General features: G+C 36.6%; 1 protein-coding gene across 1 annotated transcript in view; it reads left to right on the top strand.

The window, feature by feature from the left end:
- Positions 1-18,966, top strand: part of XPO5 (exportin 5) — a 67,834-nt gene that overhangs the window by 25,637 nt on the left and 23,231 nt on the right. The window contains exons 8-20 of the mRNA XM_044674694.1: positions 390-466; positions 3,386-3,485; positions 4,261-4,344; positions 4,941-5,066; positions 5,897-5,987; positions 6,513-6,641; positions 8,015-8,130; positions 9,495-9,650; positions 11,350-11,391; positions 12,140-12,229; positions 13,563-13,762; positions 14,463-14,562; positions 15,683-15,864. Coding sequence (XP_044530629.1) covers positions 390-466; positions 3,386-3,485; positions 4,261-4,344; positions 4,941-5,066; positions 5,897-5,987; positions 6,513-6,641; positions 8,015-8,130; positions 9,495-9,650; positions 11,350-11,391; positions 12,140-12,229; positions 13,563-13,762; positions 14,463-14,562; positions 15,683-15,864 — 1,493 coding nt within the window. The remainder of the gene's footprint in view (positions 1-389; positions 467-3,385; positions 3,486-4,260; positions 4,345-4,940; positions 5,067-5,896; positions 5,988-6,512; positions 6,642-8,014; positions 8,131-9,494; positions 9,651-11,349; positions 11,392-12,139; positions 12,230-13,562; positions 13,763-14,462; positions 14,563-15,682; positions 15,865-18,966) is intronic.

Below are 18,966 nucleotides of genomic sequence, written 5' to 3'. Positions count from 1 at the left end.
CCCTTACCTTCCATCTTGGAGTCAATACTGTGTATTGGCTCCAAGGCAGAAGAGTGGTAAGGGCTAGGTTCAGGGGATTAAGTGATTTACCCAGGGTCACACAGTTAGGAAGTGTCTGAGGTCAGATTTGAACCTAGGACCTCCCGTCTCTAGGCCTGGTTCTCAATCCACTGAGCCACCCAGCTGCCCCCACTTAGGGCATAAATCTTACGTTTTTAAACATAATTGCTATCAACAATAGTTAATCCTGTTACATCTGAGAAGCCATTTAACAGTTTATTTTTGTGTAGTGGACGTACACTGAAAGTACTAGATAATAGTATATTGAGAGTCTTGATAAATGGAGTAAATGGTATATTTTGACCTATGTTTCCCTTGATTTTGTCTAGGGTAGGCTGGAAGACCGGAAGCCCTTAATGGTCCTGTTTGGAGATGTTGCCATGCATTATATACTCTCTGCTGCTCAGTAAGTATCTTTTCTTTGGGATACTGCATATCTGAATCCTTTCTTCCCCCCTCAAATGCTATCAGCTCATTTCTTATGGACAGTAGTCTGGGTGAGAAAACAAAACAGTCCTAGTAGTCAAAGGATTGTCTTCAGTAACTTTTCTGCTCTTGTAATCCTTAGTTTTATGTATGTGTTGCATGTTACTCTTAAATGAGATAAGTATTCTTATGACTTAAACTTCCTGTGCCATCTATTTGCAAAGGTAAAGACAAGGGTATATTAGCATTTGCTACAGGGAACCAGCTGGGGGATGGAGTGGGCCTTAATATAGATTAAATTACTGATTGAGCACCCTTTTTTTGAACCTGTTTCTCCTGAATTTTTGAGGGTTCAGTTTCAGAGAGATTCATCAAATAAAAGAACATATAAATGCCTGGAAAGCTTACAGTAGGGTCTCTTTGGCTAAATATCTTATTCCTAATAGTTTTTAAGCCATGCATAATAGTAGTAGATAGATTATGTTAATTAACTAGGCTTGGTTTTTTTTGTTGGGGATGGTGTTGACACATTTATCGTATCAGTGTTCTGCCTGATTTTTTTGTTTCTGTGGTCTGCATAGCACTTACACTGAGGTCTCATCTCAAATTATGACTCTTCAGGACTATTTGCCTGGTCCTTTTATTTTCTAGTTTTATAAAATTCTTGGAGAATTAAAGATCTTTTAGATCTACATGGTATCATAGAATTCCACTTTAAATTCCTTAGCCCACTTTGAGTGTACTGTGAGGTGGGATAACTTTTTTTAAATAATGAAGTAACTTAACTGGGTTTCAGCTAATTTATTTTCCATGAATTTGCTATTTCAAAGTTGCTTAGTAGAAAACTTTAGGCTAGATTCACTGGGAGTGTCCTAGTTAGTAGTTAATACTGAAAAGTCAGCTTTCATAAGACCCTGTTCTTCATTACTTCTAATCTGTTTTAAGCCAATAGAAAATGGCAATTGTCTGGTAATTTTTATGTGACATAATGAGTTTGGATTTCACTTTAGTGTGCCAGTTATGTTAAGTGCCTGTTACATTCAGAACCTTATAATGGATCTCTGTCGGAGGTGTTTAAAAAAATGGAAAACATTGATCCTCTCCTTGAAAAGCTCAGTTTTTTTGGGAAGAGTAAAAACATTAAAAAGCTGAAGAGTTTTTACAGTATGTTATATAATAATCGCATTTATTTGCCTACTTTGTGCAATGCAGTGTGCCAAGCACTTCAAAAATATTAACACAATGGGGACCTGGATGGCTCAGTGGATTGAGAGCCAGGCCCAGAGATGGAAGGTCTTGGGTTCAAATATGGCCTCAGACACGTCCTAGCCCTGTGACCCTGAGCAAGTCACTTGACCCCCATTGCCTAGCCCTTACTACTCTTCTGCCTTAGAACCAATACACAGTATTGTATATATATATTGTGTATATATGTATATGTTATATAATTACACATAATATTTATATATACATATGTGTATATATGTATAATATATATATAATGTGTGTATACACACACACACACACACACACACACACACACACACACACACACACACACACAATTTGATTCTCACATCAACCCTGGGAGGTAGGTGCTATTATTTTCCCCATATTACAGTTGAAGAAACTCTGAAACAAACAGGTTAAATGATTCGCCCAAGGTCATAGAGCTTAGTATGTCTGAGTTAGAAATTCAACTCAAGTCTTCTGACTCCAGGCCCTGTTGTACTACTCAAGTGCTTCAGGTAAGAATATGAAAAGAATCACAGAATCCAAAGGAACCTTCAAGGCCTCTCTGTAAGATAGTATAAGTTGAGTTCTTGCTATAAAGTAAAGAAGTACATGGTCAGGACAAAGAATTTGTCTTCTTTCCACAACTCCACAGTATTAATGCCTCAGAATCATAGAGTATATTGGTATGAAACCTGCCACTCTCCAAATTCATCAATTGCTCCTACTTTTACATCCTAAGGTCAAGAAGAATAAATTTTGATTCTTCTTCTAAGGGATAGCCATCTGATTTAGTTAAACTAGAGAGATTGTTCCCTTAGTCCAGAAGCAACATCTCTAGTTCATTCCACTGATAGTCAGATGGTATGGTCTCCAATGTCCTTTTCATCTTTTTATCCTTTCTCTGAAGTTTGTTTAGCTTGCTAATATCCTTTCCAAAATGCAGCAATGACAATAGTTATCCAGATGTCTTCTGATGAGAACAGAAGATGAGCAGTATAACCTCCCCTGTTCTGGACCCTTTTTTGTTAAATATAATCGGAAAAAGAAACTTGAGGTTGCATTATGTCAGAATGCCTGGATTCCCTCCAGAATAAATCAAAAGATAAGTGCTTGAGGTTTTCACAATTCATGTAGCCATTGTTAAGTCTTATGTGGCTTAAATAAACAAACAAACGAACATCAGCTCCAGTTATTTTATATCCTTTTAGCATCCATTGTTAGTAAAAAATGTTGTACAGAGACAAAATTTGATTTCAATCTGTAAGAAGGAAATCATAGACCTTTGCTTTTTATAATTTCAGTTATGACCACTTGTTTCTCCCAAGGATGTCTTTTGAGTCTCATCTGGTTGCCATCCAGTATTTTTAAAGTGTAGCTATTGTTTGTAGATCCATACCCCAAATTATCAGTTTTGAATGAAAAATAGCCAGAATTTTATGACTAAAGCTAAAGAATATGATACTTGGACTTGTCTTGAGAATTTTGGTTATATTTAGCAATGTTGCATATTTCTTTTTCTTTCAACATTTTTATCTTGAATATAATTCATATAAAGGAGGCAGAAGAAATGGCCACTCCCATTTATGTTGTTTAATGAAGAACCCTCTGACCTAACCATTTTGTCTTTCTAAACTCAGACCCTCTTTACTGTTCTCTCTTAAAGGAGTGCTGATGGTGGAGGCCTGGTAGAAAAACACTATGTTTTCTTGAAGAGACTATGTCAGGTCTTGTGTGCTTTAGGCAGCCAGCTGTGTGCTTTGCTGGTAAGCATTCTGCAAGGACCATTGAAGTCTGAAGTACTTGCCAATTGATTTATATAAGTGGTTCTAGTCATTAATCTGAACTTGATATGGGAAGATTGTCCTACAAAGTATTAAATTTTTTTGAGTGGAATAGGATTCTAGTTTAGGATTACTTTTAACTAGTAGCTTGCTAATGAACAGATGCTATATACACTAAATATTAAATGAAAGTAAAGTTGCTATTCTTCAAGATTGTAGAACACAAATCCTTTTTCTAAAGCACCAGTCACTATAGTATATTATTCCTTGTTTTTCTGATGTGTGAATATTCTTTAGATTAAGTGGTTTTATTACCTGTTAACTTGAAAATAAAAGTAGTTAGATTGAGCAAGTGAATAAAACTCATTTTGAGGGAAATAAAAATTTGGTGGTTTTAGACTTTCATGTTAGAATTGAGGACTCTAAAATGGTTTTATTAATTTGCTCTTAATGCATTTTTATTCTAACTCAGAAGAGGTCAAGATGGTTTACCTCTTGATTAGTCATAAGGAATGAACTGTTGAGTGGTATAGTTGAATGCTAAGAATTAGAGATGAGAATGAACCAAAGTTGGAAAATTAAGGCCATTACCAGTCATAGCATTTGACTGTAGAATTGGTTTCTGAATGAAGCAGTTTGCCCTGCTAATGTTGCCTTTCCCTGGCTCTTTAAATATCTTTTCAGAATTTGAAACTGCATTTGTTGTGATTTTTTTTTCTGTTGTCAGTAGCTCTTTAAAATGATATTTTCCTAACAGGGAAATGATTATGATGTTGAAACACCAGCCAACCTTGGGAAATACTTGGAATCTTTTCTGGCTTTTACAACGCATCCAAGCCAGGTAAATAATATGATGAAGACAGAGGATACATTAGGAAACAAGACTTTAGTTCTTAATATGGATTATATTTAGACTCCTTGGTTCAGGGTAAATCATTATTGACTATATTTTGTAATTTAAACAGCTACACTTTCATATTTAAAATAAGATTACCTCCCAATACATGAAGTACTTGGTAAGGTATGCATAGTCAAGAAAACCTTGGTTCTAACTCCAACAAGCACATCCTGTGCGATCACAGATGAGTCACTTCTTAAATTTTCTCAAATCTTCTTTAGGGTTGTTTGAGACTCAAATGAAACAAGCATTTGGCAAACCTTAAAAGTCCATATCAGTGTCAACTATTGTCACCATGATTATTCTCCTCTCAAGGATCAGCTAAATTGCCTCATCTTAAAGTCTAGAGCCTTCCTTAGAAGCCAAAAATGAGTCTCTTAATTAAACTTTTTTAATATGTAGAGGAGTAGAGTGTGTGTGTGTGTGTGTGTGTGTGTGTGTGTACACACACACACACACACACACACATATGTATACATAACCTCTTATAGATTCTAGTTCTTCTTAAACATATAGGTCTTTTGGTTTTTTTCCTTCAGTTTCTTCGATCATCAACTCAGATCACTTGGGGAGCCCTCTTCCGGCATGAAATTCTATCCCGGGATCCTCTGCTTTTAGGAATGATCCCCAAATATCTCCGTGCCTCTATGACTAACTTGGTGAAGGTATGGAATAGGAGATGAATGTTGGTTATAGAAAAATAGCCATAGAGATACAATATTTTTCACTGGCACAAATTAAGAACCAAAATAACTTCCCTAGACGATAACATCTTCCTAGTTCCTCCTGGAGAGTCCCATCTATCAATCTGTTTAGTAGCACTATAGATTCTTTGACAAAGATCACTTTCTCTGCTTCAATGGACAAGTATTCAATATGTCTCCTTCAGAATTATTAGTCAGAAATACTTAGCAATTGATTGCTCCTGGAAGAGACTTTTCCATTCAAGGAACCAACCCACAGAAATTTTCTGTGGAGAAAGATTTCTGTAGAGAATTCCCTTTGCCCAACAAGCCATATTTGTCAGATTTAAGGTCTTTTGAGGAGTCTTCAAGACATCTTAAGGGAAATAGACATATACATATTCCTGTGTTTATTCCTTAAAGCTTGGTATTTGCTATGGAATATGTTCCTAGACCCTTCTTTGTATCATTCAAATTAACCCTTAATCCCAGCACATTATAAGCAAAGATACTAAAACAGGTCATTGACTAGGACTCTCCCTAATGAACTAGGAAACGAATGTTTATATTTCAGACTTTTGATCTTGAAGTGATCTATAGACTTAGACTTGGGAAGATAGCAAGGTTGTTGGATATTGAAGACAATATGTCTTCCCACATTCACAATTTTAACATTAGATTGCACTTCCTTAATTTAAAAATTAGCATTTTTCAGGACTTCTCCCCTAACATTTTTCTGTGACCCAGAGGGCAAAGCCAAAATTCACAATGTCTATTTTCATCCCCTACCCCTGGGTTGGTATCTCTTTCAGATTGGCTTTCCCTCTAAAACAGATAGCGCTAGCTGTGAATATTCTCAATTTGACTTTGACAGTGACGAGGACTTCAATGCCTTCTTCAACTGTAAGTGATTTTGGAATATCTTCCTTTTATGAGCCTTGGGATATTTATTTTTATGTTATGTCACACTTTAAGACCTTGGGGCTCTTTATCAGGAAGATCTCTAAATTCTCAACACAGCTTTCTGGAGCCCTAGATTTCACACTGCTTAAGTGTGCTCAGAGTGCTCTTTTCCAGTATGTCCTTTCTCATTTTCTTTACTGTCATGTAGTTAAACTATTTTGCTTACAGATAATATTTGTGGTAATATTCAATGTCTAGTTCCTTTTTCAAAAGCAAAGGAAAGCTTTTATTATTTTTTTACCATAGACCAATCTTAGGCCTCCTATAGTCTTTTCCCTTTCTTGTGCCAATAAAAGTAAGGAACTGATATTATTCTGCCACCTAGAGAACTCAGCTGCTAGTGTTTTGGGATTCATTAATTCATTTAGTAAATAGACAGTCTTATGTACAAAGCACTACATCTGTCAAATACAAATCTTAGCTCTTCCTGGGATTAGGTCTGATTTCTCTCCTATTCATTGGTAGCATTCCGAGCTCAGCAGGGAGAGGTGATAAGGATGGCCTGTCGCCTGGATCCCAAGACTGGTTTTCAAATGGCTGGGGAGTGGTTGAAGTACCAGCTTTCAACACCTGTGGATACTGGACCAATGAACTGTAAGTTTGATTTTAAACAATAGGGTTGTGGCTTTTTTTCTTTTTAATTTACTAAATATTAGTGATGGAGTGAGAGGGAAAATGGAAAACTAGAACTGTTTTTTCAAGATTACCACTAAAGTTTCCTACCAAGCTCTTTAGTAGTTTTTATATTTTATATGTTAAATGTTAAAATGCTCTGAGAGTTATTCCTTTCTATCTGCCCATCAAAGTTGGCTGGAGTTTTTTACACTGAAACTTGAATCTAGTTGAGAGAAAAAAATAAGATTAAATTGAGGCGGACATGATTGGGGATGTAGACTCGAAACAACCACACCAATGCAACTATCAACAATTTGGAAATAGGTCTTGATCAATAACACATGTTAAAACCAGTGGAAGTGTGCATTGGCCATGAGGAGAGGGAAGTGGGGGGGGGGGGTGAAGGGGAAAGTAGGAGCATGAATCATGTAACCATGTTAACTTTTCTAAAAAATAAATGTTAATAAATGTTAAAAAAAATAAATTAAAAAAGATAAGATTAAAGCAGAAAAATCATAATACCCACAACTTAATATTTTAAAGGAGTATTAATGTTGATAAAGATAATTTGACAGTTGTATGTTGCTTTAGTAGGTGTTTTTTGATTGATTATGTAACTAAAGTTGCAAGTTGCTTTATGCATTTTCTCACTTAAAAGGACAATTCTGCCATTATGCTTAAATTTTCCCTTTTATAAAGTAATTGAATCACCATGTAATATTAAATTTATTTAAATTGGAAGTTTGGTATTGAAATGCTCATCTGAATTTTCCTTTGGTTGTAGAATCAGCTAGTCATTTGCTTGGTCACTGTCTAACAAGAGCTCCTGCCAAGACTTAGCTTTTGTAATCTTCAAGTAATATCTGAGTAGTAAAGAGGCAAAATCCAAAGACTATTAAAAAGTTTTTATTAGAAATAGGTGAGAAGGGGGTGGGGGGTGGGAGGCAGTTGGATGGCTCAGTGAATGGAGTGCCAGGCCTAGAGAGGGGAAGTCCTAGGTTCAAGCCTTGGGGCCAATACATAGTATTGACTCCAAGATAGAAGGTAAGGGTTTAAAAAAAAAAAAGGGTGAGAATGGGACAAAAAGTATGTGGATGAGTTCCTGGAAATCCATCTCTATTGGAAAAGATTTGGAATAATGTTAAGTCCCAGATGTTGGATTAATCAGCTGCTTGTATAACATATAAGCATTCAGTAAACATATTAAATGCCAATTATAGGCCACATACTGCCAAAAGAAAGGAATCTATCATTCTGAGTTTATCTGTAAAGTAAATTTAGATTAGATCACAATCATAGCTCCTTAATTTTATTAGAATTAGATAATTCATTGCCCTATTCTCTTTGTACAGCTAGGACTGGAGAAGGCCTCTGTTCAATCTTCTCTCCCTCTTTTGTACAATGGGATGCCATGACCTTCTTTTCAGAAAGTGTGATTAACCAGATGTTTCGAACATTAGATAAAGAAGTAAGTAGCTTGTCTCCATTGGTTACATGACTTTAGAATTATTATAAGGGGCATCTGGGTAGCTCAGTGGATAGAAAATCAGGCCTAGAGAAAGGAGGTTCTGGCTTCAAATGACCACAGACACTTCATAGGTGTATGACCCTCAGCAAGTCATTTTAAGAATTATTATAAACTTTCTATAGAAAAAGAGAGAGTTGGTTAAGAATCTTTAGAGCAGGGAGACAACAGTCCTTGCCAGTGGAGCACAAGCTCTGGCAGGTCCTACCAAGTTGGAAAGCCTTCCATCAAAAGCCCAGTGGTGAATCATTTGTTTTTTTGAGGGCTAGTCTAGCCAGTTTTAGACAAGTTTATTGCCAGTTTGGCTACTGATAATTAACTATTTTGCAGCTCTTAAAGGACCTTCAAGTCAATTATAGAGAAACTATGATTGCATTGATAGAAGCAGTACTCATTGCTAACAATAATAACAGATTAATTGAAACATTGGAAATTACACAGTAAAGGTTACATTTGACTTGTGAGTAGTTATTTTTCTTTAGATGAATAAAAGGAGAAATTCTTGGAACACACAAACTGTAGAAATGTACTTGCATATGGTAATTGTTGTTCTTAATAAGTGGTAAAGAGAATAAATGCCTTGACTGCCTTCTCAGGCTGATTCTTAAATCTTCGAGTAGCCTATTAAATCCAGGGTTTTATCTGCTATTTCAGAAATTTGATTTTGTCACCTTGCTTAATCTTTTGGTAATCACTTTAATCAGAAAATTAAACAAATTAGTTGTGAATCTAAGAGAAGAATTACCTCTTAGAGAAAGATGGTCATATGAAATTTTGAGGAAAAATGAAAGAAATGTCAGAAAAATACCTGGATTTCATAATTTCATTCATTTTTTAGTCCTCATAAATTGTTATCATTAGAAAACCATCATACTTAGAAATATAGAATCATGCTTTATAGGTAGATATCCAAAGAATTAAATGTTTGGTGGATAGACCTAACAACTTATGGCACTGAATTTCTGAAAACCTTGTTTTAATCAAATTATGTTAAAGTATATTCAAGTAAAAACATATGGTAGGCCTGAACGATGAAAAAAGAGGTGTCCTACTATAACACTCTCATCTATATCTATCACCAAATATTTTTTTCTCCTTTATTTCTTCCCACCCCTTACCCCAGAACTCCTATTATATAGTTTCTGTTGTCAATTTTTAATTATCTCTATTGGAATTTTATTGCTTGTTAAAAATCTCTTGAACTTATATATCTAGAAACATATGTTGAAAAGTCTTGTTAAAAACTTAACTTAATGACTGGAGTGAATAGACTTAAACCTTTACTCAAAGAAATTTTAATGTTGCAGGAAATTCCAGTGAATGATGGCATAGAATTGTTGCAGATTGTACTGAACTTTAATACCAAGGATCCCCTCATCTTGTCCTGTGTCCTTACCAATGTTTCAGCACTCTTTCCATTTGTCAGTTACAGACCAGAGTACCTGCCCCAGGTCCTTTCTAAGGTAAGCAACTCCATCTCCTTTTATGTTTTATTTGCAAAATTAATCATTGATTTGTAGCTTTTGAGGCATAATCAAACTAGCTGTGATCTAACTAGCAATACAAATTTTTAAAAAAATGGTTTGGGGAGAGGAGACAAAAATGTGATAAAGTTATGTAATAAGCAACCGTTTGGATCTTTGTCTTTTTGACAAAATCTGATTTTTTTTCTGCTATATAAGTTGTCTTGCTGGCACTTCATTAATTCACTTTTTTTTTTTTTAACAAGATGACCATGATGACTAGTTATCATCAGTAAAACTTACCATAATATTACTGGATTTCTTCTTTTCATGAAATGGTTGAAATTTGTATGCTTCATTTATTAAGAGTCTACTATATATACAAAGTCCTAACAGAGAAACAACAATGAGCAAGGCACAGTTCTTACCCTCAAGATGTTTAGGATTTAGATTTAGAAACAAAACATGCATACCAATAACAATACCAAAAAGAAGTATATTAAACAGATACAAATAAGATACAGTGGAGGTTTGTAGGAAGAGAGAGATTACTTCTAGGAAGGGAGAACAGATAAGACTTCCTTGGAAGAGGTAACTTCCATTTGAACTAAACCTTGAACGAGAAATGGGAGTGGCTGGTTGGGGAAATAATCTTAAGCACTGGGAAAAGTATGAGCAAAGGCATATACAGTCTTTTGGAGAGAGCAGATAGTCTAGCTTGGCTACTGCAATGATTATGGGCCATGAATGCCAGGCTGAAGAATTTGGACTTTATTTGATAGGCAAGGTGAGTATTGAAAGTTTTTGAGCAAAAGCAATATAATCAAAAGTTGTGCTTTAGGAAGATTAATCTGGTGGTGTTTTAGAGCAGTGAAATACTTAATTTAAATAGAAAGGGATATTTTCATATTGACTTAGAAATCCACAAATCAAAGTTAGTTATTGTATTTGTTTTGTTAAACATTTCACAATTACCTTTTTTTTTTTAATTTTTTTTTTTTAAAACCCTTAACTTCTGTGTATTGGCTCCTAGGTAGAAGAGCGGTAAGGGTGGGCAATGGGAGTCAAGTGACTATTTTTTTTTTTTTTTTAAACCCTTACCTTCCATCTTGGAATCAATATTGGATGTTGGTTCTAAGGCAGAAGAGTGGTAAGGGTAGGCAATGGGGGTCAAGTGACTTGCCCAGGGTCACACAGCTGAGAAGTGTCTGAGGCCAGATTTGAACCTAGGACCTCCCATCTCTAGGCCTGGCTCTCAATCCACTGAGCTACCCAGCTGCCCCCTCTCACAATTACCTTTTAATGTGGTTTAGACCTTGCTATGGAGTTTTTCTGGCCCTGAGTTTGATGCCTCTAATTTGGAGGATGCAGTAGAGCAGATACCTCTGGGGATAGGTGATCTAACAGTCTCTATACACTGTAAGGAGGGCATAAATGAAAGTAGTGACCATGAGAATAAGGAAGGTTTGGATATAAGATCTCAGAGAAATAAAATTGACAGGACTTGGTGGCATTATTAGGAAGGAGAGGAAAAATAAGAGGCAATAGTGAAGACATGACCAGAATGCTAATTGTACCGTTTGAAAGGGCAAGAAGTTTCAGAAGGAAAATGTTGCATTTCAGTTTAGAGGCTAATGACTTGTATTTCAGAGATGCCTTTCTGGTAGTGAGAAATAATCATTTTCTCTCATCCCTTTAGCTGTTTTCATCTGTCACTTTTGAAATCATTGAGGAAAGTAAGGTAAGATCATTAATTATATTCATTTCCCAAATCCTAAGAAGTAATATTGACACCTTGCATTGAATTTAGACCTTCTTACATTGACATTTGTAATTTCCTTTTCTGATTATATAAAGGTCTTTTTAAGAGCTAGTAGACAAATAAGAATTATAGAATCTTCTCAATATTCAGCTTTGATAAGCCAATCTTTCTCATCTCCAAGTCAATGCAGAAGGCCTGTCCAAGTGACAGTTATTTCCTAACTTCTTTAATTTGGAGAACTGTATACCCACTATATATTGTCTAGGTTAGAAATATTTAGATCAGAAGGAAATTTTGAAACATTTTCACAAGTAATCTAGAGCCTTTTTAAGACCAGGTTTTTCTACTATCACATTTTATCATATACACTAGTCTTAAGTCTTTTGATTAATGTTGATTTCAGAAATAGCTTAAGAGTCACACAAGTATGAGTAAGACCATAGATTTAGAAATGAGAAGGGTCTTAGAAAAATCTAGTTCAATTAAATTAGAAAATTGAAGCTTAAGAAGGTAAAGAAAATTGCTCAGAATCCTACAAGGTAGAAAGTGGAAGTACTAGAATTTAAATCCAAGTCCTATAATTATTAATTTAGCACCTTTTCTACTCCTTATCCTTGTATACTATGTGCTCAAGTAAAACACTTTCTCCCTAAAATAATTACATTATATAGCTATAGGGGTTGTCTATTAAACTTAATACTTTAATTTATTAAAATTTTCTTTTCAGGCTCCCAGGACTCGTGCTGTAAGGAATGTGAGAAGACATGCTTGTTCTTCTATCATCAAAATGTGTCGCGACTATCCTCAACTTGTGCTGGTAAGACTTGGAGCAAGACCAAGAAGTTGTTCTAATCTGCTTTCAGCTTAATTTCATTATTGTTTAACTACTGCCTTAACTACACATCACTTCAAACAAAAACTCTAAAATCAGACTTGCTGTCATTAAAATACAAATATATTTTTCTTCCTATAGAAAAACTTCTTATGATCTCTAGTTTTCAGTGTAAATTTGCACATTCTTTCCATTTCTTTTCAAGGCTCTTTTAAGTACTGCTCTCAACTGTGTCCAAGCATGATGCAAACTGACTTTTAGAGATATGGCACACCTCATAGATTAAATGAGAGGCTCTCAAAATATGGTCTGAAGGATTCTGAAAATCGTTTGGAGAATCACAAAGTCAAAACGATTGTCTTAGTAGAACTATGATATTTTAATTTTTACTGTAAATATTGATTGAGAAACCACATAAACAAAAGTTCTTTGGAAAGTCTTCAGTATTTTTGACAGTATAAAGAGATCCTAGGACCAAAAAGTTTGAGAACTATTGGTCTAAATAAATAAGATTAATCTCCCCTAAAAATTATAAATTTAGCAGACATATATTCCAGGAATATAAAACATCTGTTTGCTTTCTTCAATGTGTACTACACAACATGGTATATGAGGTCTTTTAACAAGATTGGGGGAGAAAAATTAGCCCAGATGGGATCAGCAGCTGCCTGTGTTTTTACAGTTACCGTAGCATGGAAAAAAGTAAAAGGTTTTGTCTGGGTTACACAGTTAATTCATCTAGAAAATGTGGTAAATTCTGTTACAGTGATGATTATTTTCTAGCCCTTGCCTTCCTAAAAGACTCTGGATTTCTAAACAGTTCATTGAGCCCAGGTATTAAGATCCTGGCTAAGTTAAGCTTCCCATTTGTGGCCTTCTTTAAATATGTGGAGCTTTCTCCATAAAAAGCAAGTCTCACAGCCAAGCGGGTTAAGTGGTCTTATGTCCAAAAGAAATGAATGATATATGCCTCCTCACACTCAAGGGAAGGAGGTTATGGCGAGGCGACAACAGTTGTAAATGTGATCAAACAGACCGTCTCTATAGCAGATTTTTTGGGTTTTTCTTTTGTCAGAAGGGAGGAGATTGGCGCCATGAATGTTAAACATTGTATATAGAATGTCACATTTTTACATCATATTAATCAATTTTGCTTCCCCCTTATAACTAATGACAAGACAGAAAGTGTTTGTGTGTGCAAAATACAGAAGGAAATCTAAAATACACACACACACACGCACTCACGAATGGATATATATATATACACACACACACATACTTACAGATACATGAACTAAAATCTGTTTGTAATTTACAGCCCAACTTTGACATGCTTTATAACCATGTAAAGCAACTGCTTTCCAATGAGCTGCTCCTGACACAGATGGAAAAGTGTGCTCTTATGGAAGCCCTGGTCCTAATTAGCAATCAGTTCAAGGACTACAAGCGGCAGAAAGTTTTCCTAGAGGAGTTGATGTCACCAGTTGCCAACCTTTGGCTTTCTGAAGAGATGCAAAGGTACAGTTGATCCTATCTCTCATCCTTCTGGAAGCTTTTAAGGACCCTAGGGAAACTGAGGTGGGGAATCCTTCAAAATCTACAAGAGAAGGAAAGCAACTTTTTGACTTGTGTAGGTAACAGTAGAATCATATTTTACGGAATTTATAAGACTATGAGGTTGGAGAGGTATCATTCAGAGGTTTCTAAATTCTATTAAAGTAATTAACTGTAAAATAACTTGGAGCCAGGAGAGTTCATTCTCCAGGTAGCACAATGCATATACATGAGTTTAATTTTCAGTGCTGGGTCCTATGGCTAGTCCAGCCTGGCCTTAGACTGAAATTTGTGATGCTTCTTTTGGGCTTTTATTATTCACTGTAGCTGAGGGGGAGTGAATAGATAAGAGAAGAAGCACAAGTCAAGCCACATTGATAGGCACAGGTGTGCCCATTTAAAAAGAAGGTTCCCTTCTTTGATCCCTGTAAGTGAGTACATATTAAGTAAGAATTAAATGACTTAAACTAATTGTACTCCTTGCCATTCACACAAATTCTTTAGTGCAAAAATAACCACAGCCTCTTCTTGTGGAAGAAAATGCTGATATTTGTATATATTATGTGGAGTGCATGGTGGCAACCAGATTTTTTTTGCATTCAATTGGGTTGGAACTATGAAAATACTGATTAATATTCTCTTCCCCTCTGTGCTCAAATCTCAGAGTGCTATCAGATGCTGATGCTTTTATTGCCTATGTGGGTGCTGATAACAAAATCTGTGAACCAGGTCTAGAAGATGCCAATGGTCTAAATCGTTCACGAGTAAGTAATGAGCCTTTTCTGGGAAAGCAAGTTCTATACTGATCATTGTGTGTGGCTCTGTGATCTGTTTTCCAGTCTCACAGTCCAGTTAGTCCTGGGCCTCTCCCATTTACATTCTGGGAATTGACCTAGGAATATTTCTGTTGTTGCTGCTGCTCTAAGTTGCTTTTTTCTTTTCAAATTAGATTTTCTGAACTGTGTTCACACAATAAAATGGCTGATCATTACCTGATTTCAAAAGATTCTAAACACTTGAAATAGAAAGTATCACAAAAATGAATCAGAGATGAGCATGGAAAGTCAATGGTTTCTCAGCCAGCATTGTTTCAGCTCTGAAAAAAAACATAACATAAAGGTCTTAGTAACAGTTTGCTGGGGAAGGTGAATTTGGTTAGTCCAAGAGAATGTAAGGAAAGAAATTAGACAACAATCAAAAACTTATGAGAACCTAAAGTGAATGAATCTATGTGGGTTGGAGATGCAGAATGTTCCATGCTGGGAATTTTCTTCCCTCCCCTGATGTTGCATGAGCTACTGACTCTTGTTCTTGGAGTAGAATTGAAGGAGTCAACATTTAAAAGATCGATAATTTGACCAAATGACAGCCAAACAAACTCTAAACCACTGAGCACCATTGTAAGACAATGGTCGCCCTGGAGATGTTAATCCACTTTCAGACCTGTTACAGGAGCAAGGTTTGCGGTCAGTCTTCGGAGCATTGTGCTGCAGGGAGACAAGATAGTGGTGACCCAAACACTTCCTTTTAGAGCATATCCTGCAGACACTCGACTCAGCACGACTAGCACCAAGACATCTTCCAGTCATAAGCTCCTGTGGAAGGGTCGTTGCATACCCTGGAAGGTATCCTCATGGTGGGGAAGCTTGTAAACAGGTTTCCAGAGGCTACCACCGGCCCGGAGAGGGGCGGCTGGAGGACTCCCCTTGGGCTTTGCTGGCTTAAAGAGAACAAGGTCCAGTGAGCAAGTGGAGGGGACGTCTTCACCTTCTCGCTGGCCTCATACTGCTTTTGCCAAAGCACTAAATAAGCCTTTGCTAAGAAGAGTTGTTTCTGTTCATTTTTCGCCTTGTATTTATCTCTTATTTTTTCTTTTTGCTATAGATAAGTTTTTGTGTATACACCATTCTGGGAGTTGTGAAACGGGCTCGATGGCCCACAGACCTAGAAGAGGCTAAGGCTGGAGGATTTGTGGTTGGCTATACTCCAAGTGGCAATCCAATCTTTCGTAATCCTTGCACTGAGCATGTCCTGAAACTTCTTGACAATTTGCTCGCTCTTATAAGGTGGGTCAAGCTGATAGGGCATTTTCTAACTTTAGGCTTCAATTGTTTGCACGGCCTCAATATGTGTCCTCCCATTGGAATTAATGGGATTGTGTCCTGGCACCTAGATTGGTACCACATTGTTTTTTTGGTTGCCCTTTTCCTAAAGCAACCCCTGAATTTAGGAGACCCTGGTGAAAAGGAATACCTCATTTCTTACCTGACCTGGTTTTGATACTGAGTAAAAAACCCATAGCTACTTTTTTCAAATTGGCTATCATCTTCACTTGTCCCCAATTCTCATTCCCCTTTGACTTTGAGCTACATTTGACATAAACCATGCACAATAAAGTAATTGCTCATCTGAGCAGTCTGTGCTTTGTCATTGTGGTTCTTTAGAAGAAATTCAAGTGAACTGAGCATAACAGTTATCTGACTACAAGTGTACTTAATATATCTACTGGCTGTGAGCTGAGAAGAAGAAAGTTGACACTTGATGGAGATGTTTATATCTTCCCCTTCATTTATTTAGACCTGGGGGAGAGGGAGGAAGAAACTGAGTTGAACCTGTGATGTTATCTCTGAGGTGCTCACAGTGATAAACTCACTTTATCAATGGTAATCACCTGCCCAGAAACTGTGAGTATTAGAAAGTTGTCTGGGGAAGGACAGCTCGGTGGTTCAGTGGCTTAAGATCCAGGCCCCAGAGGCAAGAATTACTGGGTTCAAATTAGCCCCAAACACTTCCTAGCTGTGTGATCCTGGGCAAATTACTTTACCCACCCCTGCTGCTTAGTCTTTATTATTCTTCTGCCTTAGAACCAATACATAGTGTTGATTCTAATACAGAAGATAAAAGTTTAAAAAAAAAAAAAAGTTGTCTGGGACACAGAGATTAAATGACACATCACACAGCTAGTAAGCATCAGAAGTCTTTGTGTTTTGACTCACTACACCATCCTACATGATTTAATCTATGGAACAAACAGAAAAGGATATGTCATAAAACAGTATTTGAAATTGCAGGGATCATGTAATTCCTGGGTTTGGGGTAGCTGTCACAATGAAGTTTTTCAAAGGGAGAAGTAGAATCTAGTTCTTTCTTGTCCAAAGTTGAATTTGAGTATTGACTTATCTCTTTCAGTATTGTCCATGTTGAAATTTGGGACTAGGAGATCAACCCCATTTGTTACTTTGCTGGCCAAAGTTTCAGAGCATAGTTGGGCAATCCAAGGTGCTTGTATCTTAGGTTGTCCACCTGGTGTCCTGCACTCACTCATCTGGACTAGAAGAGCAGCAATAAAGATTGTTTGTCAGCTATGTGAGCATCTAGTAGAGGTAGGGGGTTGTTGTCTTGATATATGTCAACATGTTGTCTTGATATCCAGAGAAATTATTTTGTAAGAAATGTTGGTTTTGAATTGGGCTACAGGACTTGGAGTGGGGCAGAGTATTACAAATTTAGGCAAAGAAAAAATTATAGCCATCTTGGTGTTCTAAGAATAAAAGATTCATTTGTCTTGGCATGGTGAAATTCAATATAGTTACAGATTCACAGAGCCAGAAGGACATAGAACAGTCTTTCATTCCTTTAAGGCTTCCTCTTACTAGACTTCTACAGAAGCTAAGTATTTGAATAAGAGTAGGCTAGCAGGCAGGGAAAGCAGTACTCTTCTATGGATAGAACCAAAACTGGATATTGAAATAAGTTAACTAAGGACACATACAAAGTTGCTGCAGAATGTCACCTTGATTATTGGCAGATTCCTATGTTGTTAGAAACTCCAAAGTTCTAACACAAATGAGTGCTTTATTAAATGTTGATTGAGGGATTTTCTTTTCCCCAGGAAGGCCTGTTGGTGCTGTGGAGCCAAGAATGGCAGTTTTTTAAAAATAGACCAGGCTTAGGTTTTGATAAAGGTGAATAACCAAGATATTGACAACATGTCCTGCCTCTAAATTTGTCTATTGAGGGAAGAAAGTGAAGGTTGGCTTTTGGCTCATTAGAATAAGATGGGTTTTATTATTATATGGCTATTTGGAATCCAGGGTTAAATAAACTTGTTCATGAGTTGGTTGGGGATAGTAAAAGTTGGAGAGACACTTGAATTTTCACGCAGAACTCTCTTGTTTTTCAAAGATTTGTTTCATTAGTCATACTTTTATCTTCTATCCTAACAGACACTTTTGTGCTTAGTTTAAATTTATGCTTGAAGGGGCTTTATTTGTATATATAGATTTATAGCTGCTGATGGGAAGAGCATTTGATAACAAATAATATTGGCACCATGATGATGAAATTGTTTGATAATCCAGAATCTTCATTACAAGACTATTCTTAAGTATGGCTCCTTGTTTGGGGGATACTGTGCTAGGCATTCAGTGGTAGGTGAGGTCAAAATTCATATAAGTGAATAGTGTGTTCATTACCTAACCTAAAAGTCCATTTATGAGACCTTGGGCAAATGTATTTGAATGAGAGGGGGTAGAGATGATATTAGCATCTTCATTAGCATTAAAATTACTTGAATGGACAGGGGAAAAGAGAGTGAGAAAGAAGAACCCTAGGGTCCTTGTAACATCAATAATTTTTGCCACTTTAGTGCAGTAATCTTTATGCTTCCTAAAGTCCATCTAGGGATGGTAACCACATGTAATTTATGGATAAGAACCAAAGATGTCTCTCTCCAGCGTTTTGAGGATCTTGCCTCAAGAACTGTTATTGGCAGAAAGCATGCAAACAGCATATTTTTCTAAAGTAGCAACACACGGGTGGAAGCAGCTAAAAGAAACTGTAAGTAATTCAGAAGAAAAAAAGATGGCAAATTGCACTGACTTTTTCAAGAGTAAATGGCTATGCTCCCTCGTCTCCATAGGTTGCTGTGTGATGCTTTTGATATGCCATGGGCAGGAGGGGAGGCTGTGGAGGGCAGGTCAGAGCAGCTTCCTAGTCACTGTTCCTTGGTCTTAAAAACAGCCAGTATCTACTCAGGTAAGTCATTTTGGTGTGGGGACAAAGCCTTTGGGGGACCTTAGTTCAGGCCCAATCCCAGGGGAAACATTGTGTCTTCCTCTCCCATTCCTCTACTCCACTGCCCCCCAGTGTTTAGCTCACTATCCTAG

Source organism: Gracilinanus agilis, chromosome 4 (genome assembly GCF_016433145.1).
Source record: "Gracilinanus agilis isolate LMUSP501 chromosome 4, AgileGrace, whole genome shotgun sequence".
Lineage (NCBI taxonomy): Eukaryota > Metazoa > Chordata > Mammalia > Didelphimorphia > Didelphidae > Gracilinanus > Gracilinanus agilis.
The sequence above is the reverse complement of the archived record's forward strand: the minus strand, read 5'-3'. Positions and strand labels throughout refer to the sequence as shown.